The 21,417-nt window shown below is 48.6% G+C and overlaps 1 protein-coding gene across 1 annotated transcript; it reads left to right on the forward strand.

Moving 5' to 3' along the window:
• Window positions 1-11,372: 11,372 nt before the first annotated feature.
• On the forward strand, window positions 11,373-21,046 carry LOC142908646 (uncharacterized). Its single transcript, XM_076059406.1, has 2 exons — window positions 11,373-11,488; window positions 19,483-21,046. The coding sequence occupies exons 1-2, from the start codon at window positions 11,438-11,440 to the stop codon at window positions 20,704-20,706; spliced, it is 1,275 nt and encodes a 424-aa protein (XP_075915521.1). The 5' UTR covers window positions 11,373-11,437; the 3' UTR covers window positions 20,707-21,046.
• The last annotated feature ends 371 nt before the right edge of the window (window positions 21,047-21,417 follow it).

Raw genomic sequence — 21,417 nt, forward strand, 5'->3', positions numbered from 1 at the left:
TGTGGACTGACCATACTTCACCACGCTGGTCAATGTGTACTGACCATACTTCACCACTCTGGTCAATGCGACCTGACCATACTTCACCACTCTGGTCAATGTGACCTGACCATACTTCACCACGCTGGTCAATGTGTACTGACCATACTTCACCACGTTGGTCAATGTGTACTGACCATACTTCACCACGCTGGTCAATGTGTACTGACCATACTTCACCACGCTGGTCAATGTGTACTGACCATACTTCACCACCATGGTCAATGTGGACTGACAATACTTCACCACGCTGGTCAATGTGTACTGACCATACTTCACCACCCTGGTCAACGTGTACTGACCATACTTCACCACTCTGGTCAATGTGACCTGACCATACTTCACCACCCTGGTCAATGTGTACTGACCATACTTCACCACGCTGGTCAATGTGACCTGATCATACTTCACCACGCTGGTCAATGTGACCTGACCATACTTCACCACCCTGGTCAATGTGTACTGACCATACTTCACCACCCTGGTCAATGTGACCTGACCATACTTCACCACCCTGGTCAATGTGTACTGACCGTACTTACCACCCTGGTCAATGTGTACTGACCATACTTCACCACGCTGATCAATGTGTACTGACCATACTTCACCACCCTGGTCAATGTGACCTGACCATACTTCACCACGCTGGTCAATGTGACCTGACCATACTTCACCACCCTGGTCAATGTGGACCGACCATACTTCACCACGCTGGTCAATGTGTACTGACCATACTTCACCACGCTGGTCAATGTGACCTGACCATACTTCACCACGCTGGTCAATGTGTACTGACCATACTTCACCACCCTGGTCAATGTGGACTGACCATACTTCACCACGCTGGTCAATGTGTACTGACCATACTTCACCACCATGGTCAATGTGGACTGACCATACTTCACCACGCTGGTCAATGTGTACTGACCATACTTCACCACGCTGGTCAATGTGTACTGACCATACTTCACCACCCTGGTCAATGTGTACTGACCATACTTCACCACGCTGGTCAATGTGTACTGACCATACTTCACCACGCTGGTCAATGTGTACTGACCATACTTCACCACCCTGGTCAATGTGTACTGACCATACTTCACCACGCTGGTCAATGTGGACTGACCATACTTCACCACGCTGGTTAATGTGTACTGACCATACTTCACCACGCTGGTCAATGCGACCTGACCATACTTCACCACGCTGGTCAATGTGGACTGACCATACTTCACCACGCTGGTCAATGTTTACTGACCACACTTCACCACGCTGGTCAATGTGTACTGACCATACTTCACCACGCTGGTCAATGTGTACTGACCATACTTCACCACGCTGGTCAATGTGTACTGACCATACTTTACCACCCTGGTCAATGTGTACTGACCATACTTCACCACCCTGGTCAATGTGTACTGACCATACTTCACCACGCTGGTCAATGCGACCTGACCATACTTCACCACGCTGGTCAATGTTTACTGACCACACTTCACCACGCTGGTCAATGTTTACTGACCACACTTCACCACGCTGGTCAATGTGTACTGACCATACTTCACCACGCTGGTCAATGTGTACTGACCATACTTCACCACGCTGGTCAATGTGTACTGACCATACTTCACCACCCTGGTCAATGTGTACTGACCATACTTCACCACCCTGGTCAATGTGTACTGACCATACTTCACCACGCTGGTCAATGCGACCTGACCATACTTCACCACGCTGGTCAATGTTTACTGACCACACTTCACCACGCTGGTCAATGTGTACTGACCATACTTCACCACGCTGGTCAATGTGCACTGACCATACTTCACCACGCTGGTCAATGTGTACTGACCATACTTCACCACCCTGGTCAATGTGTACTCACCATACTTCACCACACTGGTCAATGTGAACTGACCATACTTCACCACGCTGGTCAATGTGTACTGACCATACTTCACCACTCTTGTCAATGTGTACTGACCATACTTCACCACGCTGGTCAATGTGTACTGACCATACTTCACCACGCTGGTCAATGTGTACTGACCATACTTCACCACGCTGGTCAATGTGTACTGACCATACTTCACCACGCTGGTCAATGTGTACTGACCATACTTCACCACCCTGGTCAATGTGTACTGACCATACTTCACCACCCTGGTCAATGTGTACTGACCATACTTCACCACGGTGGTCAATGCGACCTGACCATACTTCACCACGCTGGTCAATGTTTACTGACCACACTTCACCACGCTGGTCAATGTGTACTGACCATACTTCACCACGCTGGTCAATGTGCACTGACCATACTTCACCACGCTGGTCAATGGGAACTGACCATACTTCACCACGCTGGTCAATGTGTACTGACCATACTTCACCACGCTGGTCAATGTGTACTGACCATACTTCACCACGCTGGTCAATGTGTACTGACCATACTTCACGCTGGTCAATGTGACCTGACCATACTTCACCACGCTGGTCAATGGGAACTGACCATACTTCACCACGCTGGTCAATGTGTACTGACCATACTTCACCATGCTGGTCAATGTGTACTGACCATACTTCACCACGCTGGTCAATGTGTACTGACCATACATCACCACGCTGGTCAATGTGTACTGACCATACTTCACCACGCTGGTCAATGTGAACTGACCATACTTCACCACGCTGGTCAATGTGTACTGACCATACTTCACCACGCTGGTCAATGTGTACTGACCATACTTCACCACGCTGGTCAATGTGGACTGACCATACTTCACCACGCTGGTCAATGTGTACTGACCATACTTCACCATGCTGGTCAATGTGTACTGACCATACTTCACCACGCTGGTCAATGTGTACTGACCATACTTCACCACGCTGGTCAATGTGACCTGACCATACTTCACCACGCTGGTCAATGTGGACTGACCATACTTCACCACGCTGGTCAATGTGTACTGACCATACTTCACCACTCTGGTCAATGCGACCTGACCATACTTCACCACTCTGGTCAATGTGACCTGACCATACTTCACCACGCTGGTCAATGTGTACTGACCATACTTCACCACGTTGGTCAATGTGTACTGACCATACTTCACCACGCTGGTCAATGTGTACTGACCATACTTCACCACGCTGGTCAATGTGTACTGACCATACTTCACCACCATGGTCAATGTGGACTGACAATACTTCACCACGCTGGTCAATGTGTACTGACCATACTTCACCACCCTGGTCAACGTGTACTGACCATACTTCACCACTCTGGTCAATGTGACCTGACCATACTTCACCACCCTGGTCAATGTGTACTGACCATACTTCACCACGCTGGTCAATGTGACCTGATCATACTTCACCACGCTGGTCAATGTGACCTGACCATACTTCACCACCCTGGTCAATGTGTACTGACCATACTTCACCACCCTGGTCAATGTGTACTGACCATACTTCACCACGCTGATCAATGTGTACTGACCATACTTCACCACCCTGGTCAATGTGACCTGACCATACTTCACCACGCTGGTCAATGTGACCTGACCATACTTCACCACCCTGGTCAATGTGGACCGACCATACTTCACCACGCTGGTCAATGTGTACTGACCATACTTCACCACGCTGGTCAATGTGACCTGACCATACTTCACCACGCTGGTCAATGTGTACTGACCATACTTCACCACCCTGGTCAATGTGGACTGACCATACTTCACCACGCTGGTCAATGTGTACTGACCATACTTCACCACCATGGTCAATGTGGACTGACCATACTTCACCACGCTGGTCAATGTGTACTGACCATACTTCACCACGCTGGTCAATGTGTACTGACCATACTTCACCACCCTGGTCAATGTGTACTGACCATACTTCACCACGCTGGTCAATGTGTACTGACCATACTTCACCACGCTGGTCAATGTGTACTGACCATACTTCACCACCCTGGTCAATGTGTACTGACCATACTTCACCACGCTGGTCAATGTGGACTGACCATACTTCACCACGCTGGTTAATGTGTACTGACCATACTTCACCACGCTGGTCAATGCGACCTGACCATACTTCACCACGCTGGTCAATGTGGACTGACCATACTTCACCACGCTGGTCAATGTTTACTGACCACACTTCACCACGCTGGTCAATGTGTACTGACCATACTTCACCACGCTGGTCAATGTGTACTGACCATACTTCACCACGCTGGTCAATGTGTACTGACCATACTTCACCACCCTGGTCAATGTGTACTGACCATACTTCACCACCCTGGTCAATGTGTACTGGCCATACTTCACCACGCTGGTCAATGCGACCTGACCATACTTCACCACGCTGGTCAATGTTTACTGACCACACTTCACCACGCTGGTCAATGTTTACTGACCACACTTCACCACGCTGGTCAATGTGTACTGACCATACTTCACCACGCTGGTCAATGTGTACTGACCATACTTCACCACGCTGGTCAATGTGTACTGACCATACTTCACCACCCTGGTCAATGTGTACTGACCATACTTCACCACCCTGGTCAATGTGTACTGACCATACTTCACCACGCTGGTCAATGCGACCTGACCATACTTCACCACGCTGGTCAATGTTTACTGACCACACTTCACCACGCTGGTCAATGTGTACTGACCATACTTCACCACGCTGGTCAATGTGCACTGACCATACTTCACCACGCTGGTCAATGTGTACTGACCATACTTCACCACCCTGGTCAATGTGTACTCACCATACTTCACCACACTGGTCAATGTGAACTGACCATACTTCACCACGCTGGTCAATGTGTACTGACCATACTTCACCACTCTTGTCAATGTGTACTGACCATACTTCACCACGCTGGTCAATGTGTACTGACCATACTTCACCACGCTGGTCAATGTGTACTGACCATACTTCACCACGCTGGTCAATGTGTACTGACCATACTTCACCACGCTGGTCAATGTGTACTGACCATACTTCACCACGCTGGTCAATGTGTACTGACCATACTTCACCACGCTGGTCAATGTGCACTGACCATACTTCACCACGCTGGTCAATGTGTACTGACCATACTTCACCACTCTGGTCAATGTGCACTGACCATACTTCACCACGCTGGTCAATGTGTACTGACCATACTTCACCACTCTGGTCAATGTGTACTGACCATACTTCACCACGCTGGTCAATGTGTACTGACCATACTTCACCACGCTGGTCAATGTGTACTGACCATACTTCACCACGCTGGTCAATGTGTACTGACCATACTTCACCACGCTGGTCAATGTGTACTGACCATACTTCGCCACGCTGGTCAATGTGTACCGACCATACTTCACCACTCTGGTCAATGTGTACCGACCATACTTCACCACGCTGGTCAATGTGACCTGACCATACTTCACCACGCTGGTCAATGTGTACTGACCATACTTCACCACGCTGGTCAATGTGACCTGACCATACTTCACCACGCTGGTCAATGTGAACCGACCATACTTCACCACCCTGGTCAATGTGACCTGACCATACTTCACCACGCTGGTCAATGTGTACTGACCATACTTCACCACCCTGGTCAATGTGACCTGACCATACTTCACCACGCTGGTCAATGTGTACTGACCATACTTCACCACGCTGGTCAATGTGTACTGACCATACTTCACCACGCTGGTCAATGTGTACTGACCATACTTCACCACCCTGGTCAATGTGGACTGACCATACTTCACCACTCTGGTCAATGTGTACTGACCATACTTCACCACCCTGGTCAATGTGTACTGACCATACTTCACCACGCTGGTCAATGTGACCTGACCATACTTCACCACCCTGGTCAATGTGTACTGACCATACTTCACCACGCTGGTCAATGTGGACTGACCATACTTCACCACGCTGGTTAATGTGTACTGACCATACTTCACCACGCTGGTCAATGTGTACTGACCATACTTCACCACGCTGGTCAATGTGTACTGACCATACTTCACCACGCTGGTCAATGTTTACTGACCACACTTCACCACGCTGGTCAATGTGTACTGACCATACTTCACCACGCTGGTCAATGTGTACTGACCATACTTCACCACGCTGGTCAATGTGTACTGACCATACTTCACCACCCTGGTCAATGTGTACTGACCATACTTCACCACCCTGGTCAATGTGTACTGACCATACTTCACCACGCTGGTCAATGCGACCTGACCATACTTCACCACGCTGGTCAATGTTTACTGACCACACTTCACCACGCTGGTCAATGTTTACTGACCACACTTCACCACGCTGGTCAATGTGTACTGACCATACTTCACCACGCTGGTCAATGTGTACTGACCATACTTCACCACGCTGGTCAATGTGTACTGACCATACTTCACCACCCTGGTCAATGTGTACTGACCATACTTCACCACCCTGGTCAATGTGTACTGACCATACTTCACCACGCTGGTCAATGCGACCTGACCATACTTCACCACGCTGGTCAATGTTTACTGACCACACTTCACCACGCTGGTCAATGTGTACTGACCATACTTCACCACGCTGGTCAATGTGCACTGACCATACTTCACCACGCTGGTCAATGTGTACTGACCATACTTCACCACCCTGGTCAATGTGTACTCACCATACTTCACCACACTGGTCAATGTGAACTGACCATACTTCACCACGCTGGTCAATGTGTACTGACCATACTTCACCACTCTTGTCAATGTGTACTGACCATACTTCACCACGCTGGTCAATGTGTACTGACCATACTTCACCACGCTGGTCAATGTGTACTGACCATACTTCACCACGCTGGTCAATGTGTACTGACCATACTTCACCACGCTGGTCAATGTGTACTGACCATACTTCACCACGCTGGTCAATGTGTACTGACCATACTTCACCACGCTGGTCAATGTGCACTGACCATACTTCACCACGCTGGTCAATGTGTACTGACCATACTTCACCACTCTGGTCAATGTGCACTGACCATACTTCACCACGCTGGTCAATGTGTACTGACCATACTTCACCACTCTGGTCAATGTGTACTGACCATACTTCACCACGCTGGTCAATGTGTACTGACCATACTTCACCACGCTGGTCAATGTGTACTGACCATACTTCACCACGCTGGTCAATGTGTACTGACCATACTTCACCACGCTGGTCAATGTGTACTGACCATACTTCGCCACGCTGGTCAATGTGTACTGACCATACTTCACCACTCTGGTCAATGTGTACCGACCATACTTCACCACGCTGGTCAATGTGACCTGACCATACTTCACCACGCTGGTCAATGTGTACTGACCATACTTCACCACGCTGGTCAATGTGACCTGACCATACTTCACCACGCTGGTCAATGTGAACTGACCATACTTCACCACCCTGGTCAATGTGACCTGACCATACTTCACCACGCTGGTCAATGTGTACTGACCATACTTCACCACCCTGGTCAATGTGACCTGACCATACTTCACCACGCTGGTCAATGTGTACTGACCATACTTCACCACGCTGGTCAATGTGTACTGACCATACTTCACCACGCTGGTCAATGTGTACTGACCATACTTCACCACCCTGGTCAATGTGGACTGACCATACTTCACCACTCTGGTCAATGTGTACTGACCATACTTCACCACCCTGGTCAATGTGTACTGACCATACTTCACCACGCTGGTCAATGTGACCTGACCATACTTCACCACCCTGGTCAATGTGTACTGACCATACTTCACCACGCTGGTCAATGTGTACTGACCATACTTCACCACCCTGGTCAATGTGTACTGACCATACTTCACCACGCTGGTCAATGTGTACTGACCAAACTTCACCACCCTGGTCAATGTGTACTGACCATACTTCACCACTCTGGTCAATGTGTACTGACCATACTTCACCACGCTGGTCGATGTGGACTGACCATACTTCACCACCCTGGTCAATGTGTACTGACCATACTTCACCACGCTGGTCAATGTGTACTGACCATACTTCACCACGCTGGTCAATGTGACCTGACCATACTTCACCACCCTGGTCAATGTGACCTGACCATACTTCACCACTCTGGTCAATGTGCACTGACCATACTTCACCACTCTGGTCAATGCGGACTGACCATACTTCACCATGCTGGTCAATGTGTACTGACCATACTTCACCACGCTGGTCAATGTGTACTGACCATACTTCACCACGCTGGTCAATGTGACCTGACCATACTTCACCACGCTGGTCAATGTGTACTGACCATACTTCACCACGCTGGTCAATGTGACCTGACCATACTTCACCACCCTGGTCAATGTGTACTGACCATACTTCACCACGCTGGTCAATGTGTACTGACCATACTTCACCACCCTGGTCAATGTGTACTGACCATACTTCACCACCCTGGTCAATGTGTAATGACCATACTTCACCACGCTGGTCAATGTGTACTGGCCATACTTCACCACCCTGGTCAATGTGTACTGACCATACTTCACCACCCTGGTCAATGTGTACTGACCATACTTCACACCGCTGGTCAATGTGGACTGACCATACTTCACCACCCTGGTCAATGTGGACTGACCATACTTCACCACCCTGGTCAATGTGTACTGACCATACTTCACCACGCTGGTCAATGTGTACTGACCATACTTCACCACTCTGGTCAATGTGGACTGACCATACTTCACCAATCTGGTCAATGCGACCTGACCATACTTCACCACGCTGGTCAATGTGTACTGACCATACTTCACCACTCTGGTCAATGTGGACTGACCATACTTCACCACCCTGGTCAATGTGTACTGACCATACTTCACACCGCTGGTCAATGTGGACTGACCATACTTCACCACCCTGGTCAATGTGGACTGACCATACTTCACCACGCTGGTCAATGTGGACTGACCATACTTCACCACCCTGGTCAATGTGTATTGACCATACTTCACCACGCTGGTCAATGCGACCTGACCATACTTCACCACGCTGGTCAATGCGGACTGACCATACTTCACCACGCTGGTCAATGTGTACTGACCATACTTCACCACGCTGGTCAATGTGTACTGACCATACTTCACCACGCTGGTCAATGTGTACTGACCATACTTCACCACTCTGGTCAATGCGTGCTAACCATTGTGCCACCGCTCCCCCCGTTGCCCTAAACGTGCTCAACCTGCGCAAATATTAAACGCCGTGTATATTACGATGATAAAATAAACATTAGGCGAGTAATTTAAGAGTTGTGTTTAATTAAAAGTTTACTCACGCGAGCCCCCAGCGCAGCCGTTTCCACTTTTCCCGCCAAAAACAAACCGTCACCAAAACCAACACCGCAAACTCTTCACGTTCCCACTTGGACGACTAACTTCAGCTTAATTATTAATTATCTATCACTCGTGACTCACTCTCTCTCTATACACACGTGTGTACATGTACACGATGAGGAGATTATTTACTTTGTTAACAAAACAACCTCGCGGTGGCCTTCAGGGACTGAGAGGCGCTGCCGAGGGCGCGAGGGTGGGGGGAGGCAGCCGGGGCCACGTGACCCGGAGTCACAAAAAGCGCGGGAAATTTGAAAAACCTCGCCTGGTCTACAGGAGGTCGTAGCTCATAGTTTAATTTACTTGGTATAGCCCTGTGAGCCATTCGGCTCTTGAATCGGGTGCAACCACAACAAACAAAAAAACATGAACAAGAAAACATCTTAAAGTGATTATGTGACTGTGCAAACAGAAAATCCAGGGAAAAAAACATAAAAAAATATTCCTGAAATAGCACCGTACACCAACGCTGTGTGCAAAAAATCCCAGTGGGATGCAAGTCAAAATAACAACAACAACCACAAGACAACTAAGATTAAGGACATCAGTCTAATTCCGTACTACAATAAACAAAAACATGGCCAAAAAAAAAACGTTTTCGAAATCACCAAAATAAAAGCCATACATGCAATGTAACAGTGATCATAGGGACTGTGACCGAATTTTTAACAATAAACTACATAAATAAATTATAACACCAAAATCTAGAGCCATATTTTAGGCCACTGAATAGCAGTGGCAGCTAGGGGTGTACAACTCCTCTAGAGCAGTTTTGATCTCATAGGTAGTGATTCAAGTTGCAGTTTATTGGCAATAGCATTCCAGACCCTGGGGGCATCAATAGCAAAGGCCCTTCCTCCGGTTTTTGCACGGCAATAGGGAATGTGAAGCTGGTAAATGAGCGAAGACCTGAGGTCAAATTTGTTCTTTGAAACAGAGAGGAGATCCAGTAGGTAGTCTGCAGATTTTTTTGTAAGTACATCGTGAATAAATAAGATCTGGTGCACAAGCTGTCGAACATTAAGAGATGTTAAGTTTGACCCAATGTAGAGATCACAGTGGTGAGTCCTATATGGGCAGTTCAATGTAAATCTTAAGGCCGAGTGATAGATGGAATCAAGCTTCTTCAGTACAGTACTTTGGGCTGATTTATACACGATGTCACAGTAGTCAAGTAGAGGCAGTATGGTAGCTTTTATCAATTCCAAACGGAACATTGGGGGGAAGCAGTGCTTGTGTCGATACAGAAAACCAATTTTTATTTGTGTCTTTTTACCAATATAATCAATGTGATCTTCAAAACTAAGTTTTGAATCCAGGATGACCCCAAGATACTTATAGATATTAACATGCTCTATTTGATAATTATTCAAGGAATGTAATTGGGGAAAAATAACTTCCTGCTTTAGTCCCGGAGAGAAGCATAGCACCTTGGTTTTGGAGGTATTCAGGACTAGTTTAAGAGAAACTAGCTGATGTTGTAGTTTGTTGAAATCACCCTGGAGCTTAGCAATCACGTCATCCGGAGAGCGGCCAGCAGTAATCAGTATCGTGTCATCTGCAAAAAGATTTACCCTGGAATTATCCAGTTCAGTGGCCAAGTCATTGACATACATACATACACACACACAGATACACACACAGATACACACACACAGAGACACACATACACACACATACACACAGATACACACACTATTACACTATTCAACTACAGACGAGAGACCTTCTGCAGTGATCTGTCAGTGCAGGAGCGGAGCTGCTGTGAGGCGAGGTGCTTGGAGCTCTCTGATTGGTCCAAGCGGCGACTTGGAGCCAATCAGATTTGGTTCCTCCCTAGCCACGTGACGCGGGATTTTTTTTTCCCGCAAAATTTTTGAGGCTCCTCCTCGGCCAGGCGCCATTTTGAGAGTCGTGAGGTGCGTATTTGAATTTTTTTTATTTCGGAGCAGAAATTAACGACGATGACGACCCCCCAGGGGTGCGAGATCGCCTCTCGTGAGGGAAAACGTGAGGTAAAAAGTGGCCTCAAATGTCCAGCCCGTGATTCGCAGATAGTTTAAATATGCACTGTTGAATTTATGGGCAGTGTTGGGTCTATGGGGCGGTGCTGAATCTATGGGGCAGTGTTGAGTCTATGGGCAGTGCTGAGTCTATGGGGCAGTGCTGAGTCTATGGGGCAGTGTTGAGTCTATGGTGCAGTGTTGAGTCTATGGGGCAGTGTTGAGTCTATGGGCAGTGCTGAGTCTATGGGGCAGTGCTGAGTCTATGGTGCAGTGTTGAGTCTATGGGGCAGTGTTGAGTCTATGGGCAGTGCTGAGTCTATGGGGCAGTGTTGAGTCTATGGTGCAGTGCTGAGTCTATGGGGCAGTGCTGAGTCTATGGGGCAGTGCTGAGTCTATGGGGCAGTGCTGAGTCTATGGGGCAGTGCTGAGTATATGGGGCAGTGCTGAGTCTATGGGGCAGTGCTGAGTCTATGGGACAGTGCTGAGTCTATGGGCAGTGTTGAGTCTATGGTGCAGTGCTGAGTCTATGGGACAGTGCTGAGTCTATGGGGCAGTGCTGAGTCTATGGTGCAGTGTTGAGTCTATGGACAGTGCTGAGTCTATGGGGCAGTGCTGAGTCTATGGGGCAGTGTTGAGTCTATGGGGCAGTGTTGAGTCTATGGGACAGTGCTGAGTCTATGGCACAGTGTTGAGTCTATGGGACAGTGCTGAGTCTATGGGGCAGTGTTGAGTCTATGGTGCAGTGTTGAGTCTATGGGGCAGTGTTGAGTCTATGGGCAGTGCTGAGTCTATGGGGCAGTGCTGAGTCTATGGTGCAGTGTTGAGTCTATGGGGCAGTGTTGAGTCTATGGGCAGTGCTGAGTCTATGGGGCAGTGTTGAGTCTATGGTGCAGTGCTGAGTCTATGGGGCAGTGCTGAGTCTATGGGGCAGTGCTGAGTCTATGGGGCAGTGCTGAGTCTATGGGGCAGTGCTGAGTATATGGGGCAGTGCTGAGTCTATGGGGCAGTGCTGAGTCTATGGGACAGTGCTGAGTCTATGGGCAGTGTTGAGTCTATGGTGCAGTGCTGAGTCTATGGGACAGTGCTGAGTCTATGGGGCAGTGCTGAGTCTATGGTGCAGTGTTGAGTCTATGGACAGTGCTGAGTCTATGGGGCAGTGCTGAGTCTATGGGGCAGTGTTGAGTCTATGGGGCAGTGTTGAGTCTATGGGACAGTGCTGAGTCTATGGCACAGTGTTGAGTCTATGGGACAGTGCTGAGTCTATGGGGCAGTGCTGAGGCTATGGTCATTGACAAAATACAAACGATTTAATTTGTGAATAGTTTACCTCGTGAGGGGCATAAGATGTGCCAGTATTCGTCGAGATGACTGTTTTCTTTACACCCCGCGAGTAATTTATTGCTTAAAGGAGACATCGTGGAGGGAAACAATGGGAGTGATATAAAACTACATCTGTGTGCTTTGTGGTTGTTCCTACACGAATGTAGACTGTAGTAATGGTTATTAACCAGAGTGTACTGACAGTCTATAATGTAGACTGTAGTAATGGTTATTAAGTATGGTGAGTGTACTGACAGTCTACAATGTAGACTGTAGTAATGGTTATTAAGTATGGTGAGTGTACTAACAGTCTATAATGTAGACTGTAGCCTGGTTATTAAGTATGGTGAGTGTACTGACAGTCTATAATGTAGACTGTAGTAATGGTTATTAAGTATGGTGAGTGTACTGACAGTCTATAATGTAGACTGTGGTAATGGTTATTAAGTATGGTGAGTGTACTAACAGTCTATAATGTAGACTGTAGCCTGGTTATTAAGTATGGTGAGTGTACTGACAGTCTATAATGTAGACTGTAGTAATGGTTATTAAGCTGAGTGAGTGTACTGACAGTTTATAATGTAGACTGTAGTAATGGTTATTAAGTATGGTGAGTGTACTGAGAGTCTATAATGTAGACTGTAGCCTGGTTATTAAGTATGGTGAGTGTAATGACAGTCTATAATGTAAACTGTAGCCTGGTTATTAAGTATGGTGAGTGTACTGACAGTCTATAATGTAGACTGTAGTAATGATTATTAAGTATGGTGAGTGTACTGACAGTTTATAATGTAGACTGTAGTAATGGTTAAGTATGGTGAGTGAGTTTACTGACAGTCTATAATGTAGACTGTAGTAATGGTTAAGTATGGTGAGTGTACTGACAGTCTATAATGTAGACTGTAGTAATGGTTATTAAGTATGGTGAGTGTACTGACAGTTTATAATGTAGACTGTAGTAATGGTTATTAAGTATGGTGAGTGTACTGAGAGTCTATAATGTAGACTGTAGCCTGGTTATTAAGTATGGTGAGTGTAATGACAGTCTATAATGTAAACTGTAGCCTGGTTATTAAGTATGGTGAGTGTACTGACAGTCTATAATGTAGACTGTAGTAATGGTTATTAAGTATGGTGAGTGTACTGACAGTCTATAATGTAGACTGTAGTAATGGTTATTAAGTATGGTGAGTGAGTTTACTGACAGTCTATAATGTAGACTGTAGTAATGGTTATTAAGTATGGTGAGTGTACTGACAGTCTATAATGTAGACTGTAGTAATGGTTATTAAGTATGGTGAGTGTACTGACAGTCTATAATGTAGACTGTAGTAATGGTTAAGTATGGTGAGTGTACTGACAGTCTATAATGTAGACTGTAGTAATGGTTATTAACCTGAGTGAGTTTACTGACAGTCTATAATGTAGACTGTAGTAATGGTTATTAAGTATGGTGAGTGTACTGACAGTCTATAATGTAGACTGTAGTAATGGTTATTAAGTATGGTGAGTGTACTGACAGTCTATAATGTAGACTGTAGTAATGGTTATTAAGTATGGTGAGTGTACTGACAGTCTATAATGTAGACTGTAGTAATGGTTATTAAGTATGGTGAGTGTACTGACAGTCTATAATGTAGACAGTCTATAATGTAGACTGTAGTAATGGTTATTAAGTATGGTGAGTGTACTGACAGTCTATAATGTAGACTGTAGTAATGGTTATTAAGCTGAGTGAGTGTACTGACAGTCTATAATGTAGACTGTAGCCTGGTTATTAAGCTGAGTGTACTGACAGTCTATAATGTAGACTGTAGTAATGGTTATTTATTATGGTGAGTGTACTGACAGTCTATAATGTAGACTGTAGTAATGGTTATTAAGTATGGTGAGTGTACTGACAGTCTATAATGTAGACTGTAGTAATGGTTATTAACCTGAGTGAGTGTACTGACAGTCTATAATGTAGACTGTAGCCTGGTTCTTAACCTTGGTGAGTGTACTGACAGTCTATAATGTAGACTAGTAATGGTTATTAACCTGAGTGAGTGTACTGACAGTCTATAATGTAGACTGTAGTAATGGTTATTAAGCTGAGTGAGTGTACTGACAGTCTATAATGTAGACTGTAGCCTGGTTATTCAGCTGGGTGAGTGTACTGACAGTCTATAATGTAGACTGTAGCCTGGTTATTAAGTATGGTGAGTGTACTGACAGTCTATAATGTAGACTGTAGTAATGGTTATTAAGTATGGTGAGTGTACTGACAGTCTAGAATGTAGACTGTAGCCTGGTTATTCAGCTGGGTGAGTGTACTGACAGTCTATAATGTAGACTGTAGTAATGGTTATTAAGTATGGTGAGTGTACTGACAGTCTATAATGTAGACTGTAGCCTGGTTATTAAGTATGGTGAGTGTACTGACAGTCTATAATGTAGACTGTAGTAATGGTTATTAAGCTGAGTGAGTGTACTGACAGTCTATAATGTAGGCTGTAGTAATGGTTATTAAGTATGGTGAGTGTACTGACAGTCTATAATGTAGACTGTAGCCTGGTTATTAAGTATGGTGAGTTTACTGACAGTCTATAATGTAGACTGTAGCCTGGTTATTAAGCTGAGTGTACTGACAGTCTATAATGTAGACTGTAGTAATGGTTATTTATTATGGTGAGTGTACTGACAGTCTATAATGTAGACTAGTAATGGTTATTAAGTATGGTGAGTTTACTTACAGTCTATAATGTAGACTGTAGTAATGGTTATTAACCTGAGTGAGTGTACTGACAGTCTATAATGTAGACTGTAGCCTGGTTATTCAGCTGGGTGAGTGTACTGACAGTCTATAATGTAGACTGTAGTAATGGTTATTTATTATGGTGAGTGTACTGACAGTCTATAATGTAGACTAGTAATGGTTATTAAGTATGGTGAGTTTACTTACAGTCTATAATGTAGACTGTAGTAATGGTTATTAACCTGAGTGAGTGTACTGACAGTCTATAATGTAGACTGTAGCCTGGTTATTCAGCTGGGTGAGTGTACTGACAGTCTATAATGTAGACTAGTAATGGTTATTAAGTATGGTGAGTTTACTTACAGTCTATAATGTAGACTGTAGTAATGGTTATTAACCTGAGTGAGTGTACTGACAGTCTATAATGTAGACTGTAGCCTGGTTATTTAGCTGGGTGAGTGTACTGACAGTCTATAATGTAGACTGTAGCCTGGTTATTAAGAATGGTGAGTGTACTGACAGTCTATAATGTAGACTGTAGTAATAGTTATTAAGTATGGTGAGTGTACTGACAGTCTACAATGTAGACTGTAGTAATGGTTATTAAGTATGGTGAGTGTACTGACAGTCTAGAATGTAGACTGTAGCCTGGTTATTCAGCTGGGTGAGTGTACTGACAGTCTATAATGTAGACTGTAGTAATGGTTATTAAGTATGGTGACTGTACTGACAGTCTATAATGTAGACTGTAGCCTGGTTATTAAGTATGGTGAGTGTACTGACAGTCTATAATGTAGACTGTAGTAATGGTTATTAAGCTGAATGAGTGTACTGACAGTCTATAATGTAGACTGTAGTAATGGTTATTAAGTATGGTGAGTGTACTGGCAGTCTATAATGTAGACTGTAGCCTGGTTATTAGTATGGTGAGTGTACTGACAGTCTATAATGTAGACTGTAGCCTGGTTATTAAGTATGGTGAGTGTACTGACAGCCTATAATGTAGACTGTAGTAATGGTTATTAAGCTGAATGAGTGTACTGACAGTCTATAATGTAGACTGTTGTAATGGTTATTAAGTATGGTGAGTGTACTGGCAGTCTATAATGTAGACTGTAGTAATGGTTATTAAGTATGGTGAGTGTACTGACAGTCTATAATGTAGACTGTAGTAATGGTTATTAAGTATGGTGAGTGTACTGATAGTCTTTAATGTGTACTGTGTACTGATAGTCTTTAATGTCACAAGCGACCTGCCCATCACAAATGAAAGCTCAACACAAAGTGACTTCATCGTGTGGAAATGTATTGCAGTTAAATATTTTAAATGCGTGATGTTAATTCTAAATCTGGAGGGGGGGAAACCGGAGGAACCAGAAACAAATCCACGTGACCACGAGGCGAGAGACACTCACACTCCAAATATACTACCAGCAGCTCCACTGTCAACAACAACCGCAGTTCGCCACCAAGTGGCGGTGACGTCACCACGACACTTGTGCCAGGCCATGTGCACCTTGAGGCCACGTGAAATGTCGAACGCCCGCTGGCAGGAGGTCACGGGGCAGACCCAGGTGCCACGGGTCGACTGACTGAGACGACTGGCTGATGCACCACCTGTGCCCCCTACTGTGCCAACTTGCTGTCGTCAACGGATGGCACCTCAGCCAGCCCATCACAGTGGGTGACTTCCTCCAATATTTGAGGCACCGCAACCTCAGCAGGGTCATCCCCACTTTGTCCCACGTTTTCCTGGCTGAGGGATTTCCCCTTTACTAGGACCTCAGGAATGCTCAGAAAATCTGCAAACCTGTTCCTCGGGGTCGGATATTGGATCACCGTTCTTTCCCCTAATGACGGTAATAGGTGTGGCGCTGCAGGTTACTTTTTTGATGGAGTTAAATAGAGATTTGTGATCGCGGGCCACTGAGGCAGACTCCATCTCCTCAGCAACCCGCGACCACCACCCATCCTTGCAGCGCCTCACGGCTCCCCGAACCTCCGAGCGAAGGCTGCGGTAAGCCTCATTCTCCGACGTGGGACGCTGTAGCCAATGAGAGTGGGCCTGTCGATTTTTCTCAGCCAGCTTGAACACCTCCTCTTGTCAGCCAGGGTCTCTGGGGAGGTCTGGACCGTGTACCCAAAGCAGCCATTGCAACTACATGAGCTACAGTCCTAAACCTCGCCCATTTCCCCTCGACATCAAGAGGAGTGGGAGACGATGCCAATCCCAGCCGCAAGCGATGATGAAATTCTCGTTTGTAACTTTCATCAGCTAGCTGAGACCATGCCACTAAGGGTTTGAATGGGGTCCTGGGTGTACACCCACCACCGGAGTGGAAGAATTGCAGGTGCATCTTACAGATGACAAGTCGATGGTCAGTGGGCAGATCAGCTCCGCGGTCGGTCCTGGTGTCAAGGACATGGGCTCGCATTCGCTGTTCAGTCACTATGTAGTCCAGCAGATGTTCTTGCTTGGACCCGGCATGCATCCATGATGTGGTGTGGATGCTCCGATGCCGGAACAGTGTGTTGGTAATTACAAGCCCATGGGCTGCACAAAAATTTAGCAGCCTCCTGCCGTTGTTATTGAGCTGATCTGCCCGATGCCTTCCAATTACTCCAGACCAGGTGCCAGCATCATGACTAACTTGGGCATTGAAGTCACCCAACAAGATGACTATCCCGAGGGGCCACTTTAGCCAGCACCTGTGACAGGAGGTCATAGAAGGCATTTGACTCATTGGCCTTGCTTGCATCCCTCCACGGATGTTCGTCTTTGGTGGGGGCATAAGTTACCATGACCACCACTCCTCGCCTGTGGTTGATGGGAAGGCGAGCCCAAAGTAGCCTGGAGCTTACAGCTTCCCACACCTCATCACCACGCTCCCACAGCCCTTCATTCTTTTATTCAGAAAAAGAGCCACACCCTGTTGTTTGGCAGTCTCCTGCCCCGTATAGAGGACTGTCCACCCCTCATGGTGGCAGGAGCCAGAGCCGGTCCACAGGACCTCCTTATTACCACAGAGATCCAGGCGGTACCGGTCCAGCTCTTGACAGAGGAGTGGCAGCCTCTCCTCCGCAGTGAGCATTCGAACATTCCACGTGGCCACACGTAGTGTTTTTTTTGTTGTTTTTGGAGGAGCCCCGAGAGGAAGGATTCAGTCTCCTGGCTCCGCCAAATGGGGTTTGGTCAGGAGACGTCATAGACGCCTGTCCCCCCGGGGCCTCCGGCACAAGCTTATTTATAAAATGTTGTGGTCGTGGTTTAGTGGTAATTAATTGGAGGTGGAGGGGTTTCCAGCCCTTCACACCTGTCCAGAGCTCCCACTTAGCCACTGTGGTGGTTACAAACGCCATGAGGGGAAAGGCCAATCCGAATTGGCCCTCCCCCCCGGCACTGCCCACGGCAGCATTGCCCGTCCGGCACCACAAGGAGGTAGGGGGTTGTTTTGCCGGACACCACCACCATTACCACCACTACTACCACCAACACTACCACCACCATTACACCACCACTACTACCACCACCACTAGCACCACCACCACTTCCACCACTTCCACCATTACCACCACTACTACCATACACTACCATCACTACCACCACCATTACCACCACTACTACCAGCAACACTACCACCACCATTACACCACCACTACTACCACCGCCACTAGCACCATCACCACCACCACTTCTACCGCCACTTCCACCACCACCACCACCACTACTACCATACACTACCATCACTACCACCAATACCACCACCACCACTACTACCGTACACTACAATCACTACCATCACCACCACCATTACCAACATCACTACAATCACTGACCACCACCGCTACCACCAATACCACCACCACTACCAGGACGTTTGCGTGCTGAATGCTGGAATCTGATCCCGCGTCTCCTCCCTCTCCTCCGGCCCTCCCCCCTCACCAGTGGCCTCCCAGACGGCCTCCCCCGGCCCGGGCCCCGGCCATGGCCACGGCCGCCCCCTCCGTGAGGGCTCGCTCCTCCTGGCCCATCCGGGTGCCCAAGCGCTCCGCGGACGACGCCGGAGGAGGAGGAGCCGAGTCCCACGCGGCGCCCTTCAAGGTCGCTCGCCCGCTCCACGATGACGACGCCAGGGGGCCGGGGCCCGCGCCGGGGCCTCCCCGCCGCGACCGTCATCTTCGTCGCCCCATGACATTCCGGGCTCTCGAGGGGGGGCGCCGCTGCCGGGAGACTCCGGCGGCGGCAGCGCCCCCCCAGGAGAGCTTCCGTGGCAGCGGCGGCGGCAGTGGCGGCGCCTGGACGACGCCGACGCCGGGAATCGGCCCGAGGGTCGCCCCGGAGCGCGGAGACGGCGGCGGAGAGTCGGGGCCGGCGCTTGGCGCTGACGAGGCAGCGGGCGAGGAGGAGGCGGAGGAGGCGGAGAGACGCAGGGAGGCCGCGTTTGGACCGCGTGTGGCGTGGAAGAGACACTTCGACTTTTGGTGGCAGGGCGTGGGCAGGAGGGCGAGCAGCAGGAGGGGCGGAGGAGGAGGAGGAGGCGGAGCGAGAGGAGAAGGAGGGGAAGAGGAGGCCGAGGCGGCGATGAAGGCGGAGGAGGAAGAGGAGGAGGAGGTTTTGACCGGGCAGTCGCCGCTAAGCAAGCGGCGGGAGGCGGCGGCGGCGGATTGCCCGGCGGGACCGAATCCCGATCCCTGCTCGGGCTCCTCTACCTGCCGCGCTCCTCCGCCTCCTAAGCCTCCTCCGCCTCCTTCTCCTCCGCCGCCGCTGGCGGCGGCGGCGGTCGCGGGCAAGCGGCGCTCGGCCCCGCATGGGGCGACGTTCCACTTCTTGTCGCTGATTCCGCAGCCGCTGGCTGAGCCGCCGCCACCGCCCACCGGGAGGCGCCGGGGTCGCGCGTTGGAGAAGCAGCGGCAGCGACGGAAACAAATTCAGCAACAATACCGGCAGCAGAGAGCGTCGTCATCGTCGTCCAGCTGTTGGTCGTTCTCGGACGCATCGTCGTCGTCGTCGTCTTCATCGCCGGACGAGGTGGTGGAGGGTGACGAGGTGAAGGAGCGGAGGGACGAGGAGGAGGAGGAGGTGGTGGAGGGTAACGAGGTGAAGGAGCGGAGGGACGAGGAGGAGGAGGAGGTGGTGGAGTCTACGGGGGCGTCCGCAGGCTGTTGCTGAAGTTTTGCGTCAGTCGCCTGCAGCCGAGCATTGACAGAGCACAAGACGATGGGGAGGTGGCGGACAACGAGGAGGAGAACGAGGAGGAGGAGAGGAAGACGAGGAGGAGGAGGAGGAAGAAGAAGAGGACGAGGAGGAGGAGGAGGAGGAGGGGACTACGGAGATCACGCAGTGCAGCCGATGATGGCGACTGCAAGTCGGGCGACGAGATGGAGGAGGAGGAGGAGGAGGAGAGGGTGGCGAGTCTCAAGAGGATGGAGGAGTGCCGGATTCTCAAGCAGATAGACGACATCATGGCTGAGATACCCCAGCTGGAGGGGAGATGCAGGGTGAGGAGGAGGAGGAGATGAGGTGTAGGGTGGTGAGGAGGGGCTGGGTGGTGAGGTGTAGGGTGGTGAGGAGGGGCTGGGTGGTGAGGTGTAGGGTGGTGAGGAGGGGCTGGGTGGTGAGGTGTAGGGTGGTGAGGAGGGGCTGGGTGGTGAGGTGTAGGGTGGTGAGGAGGAGGGTGAGGAGACTCCAGGGCAGCGGGTGAGGGCGTTGGGAGTGGCTCACTCGCTCGGACACTCAGTCACTCAGTCAGTCACTCACTCAGTCACTCACTCAGACACTCAGTCAGACACTCAGTCACTCACTCAGACACTCAGTCACTCACTCAGTCACTCAGCCACTCACTCAGACACTCACTCAGACACTCAGTCACTCACTCAGTCA

Source organism: Petromyzon marinus, unplaced genomic scaffold (genome assembly GCF_048934315.1).
Source record: "Petromyzon marinus isolate PM22_M1 ecotype Great Lakes invasive population unplaced genomic scaffold, UKy_Petmar_22M1.pri1.0 PM_G_Scaffold_10, whole genome shotgun sequence".
Classification (NCBI taxonomy): Eukaryota; Metazoa; Chordata; class Hyperoartia; order Petromyzontiformes; family Petromyzontidae; genus Petromyzon; species Petromyzon marinus.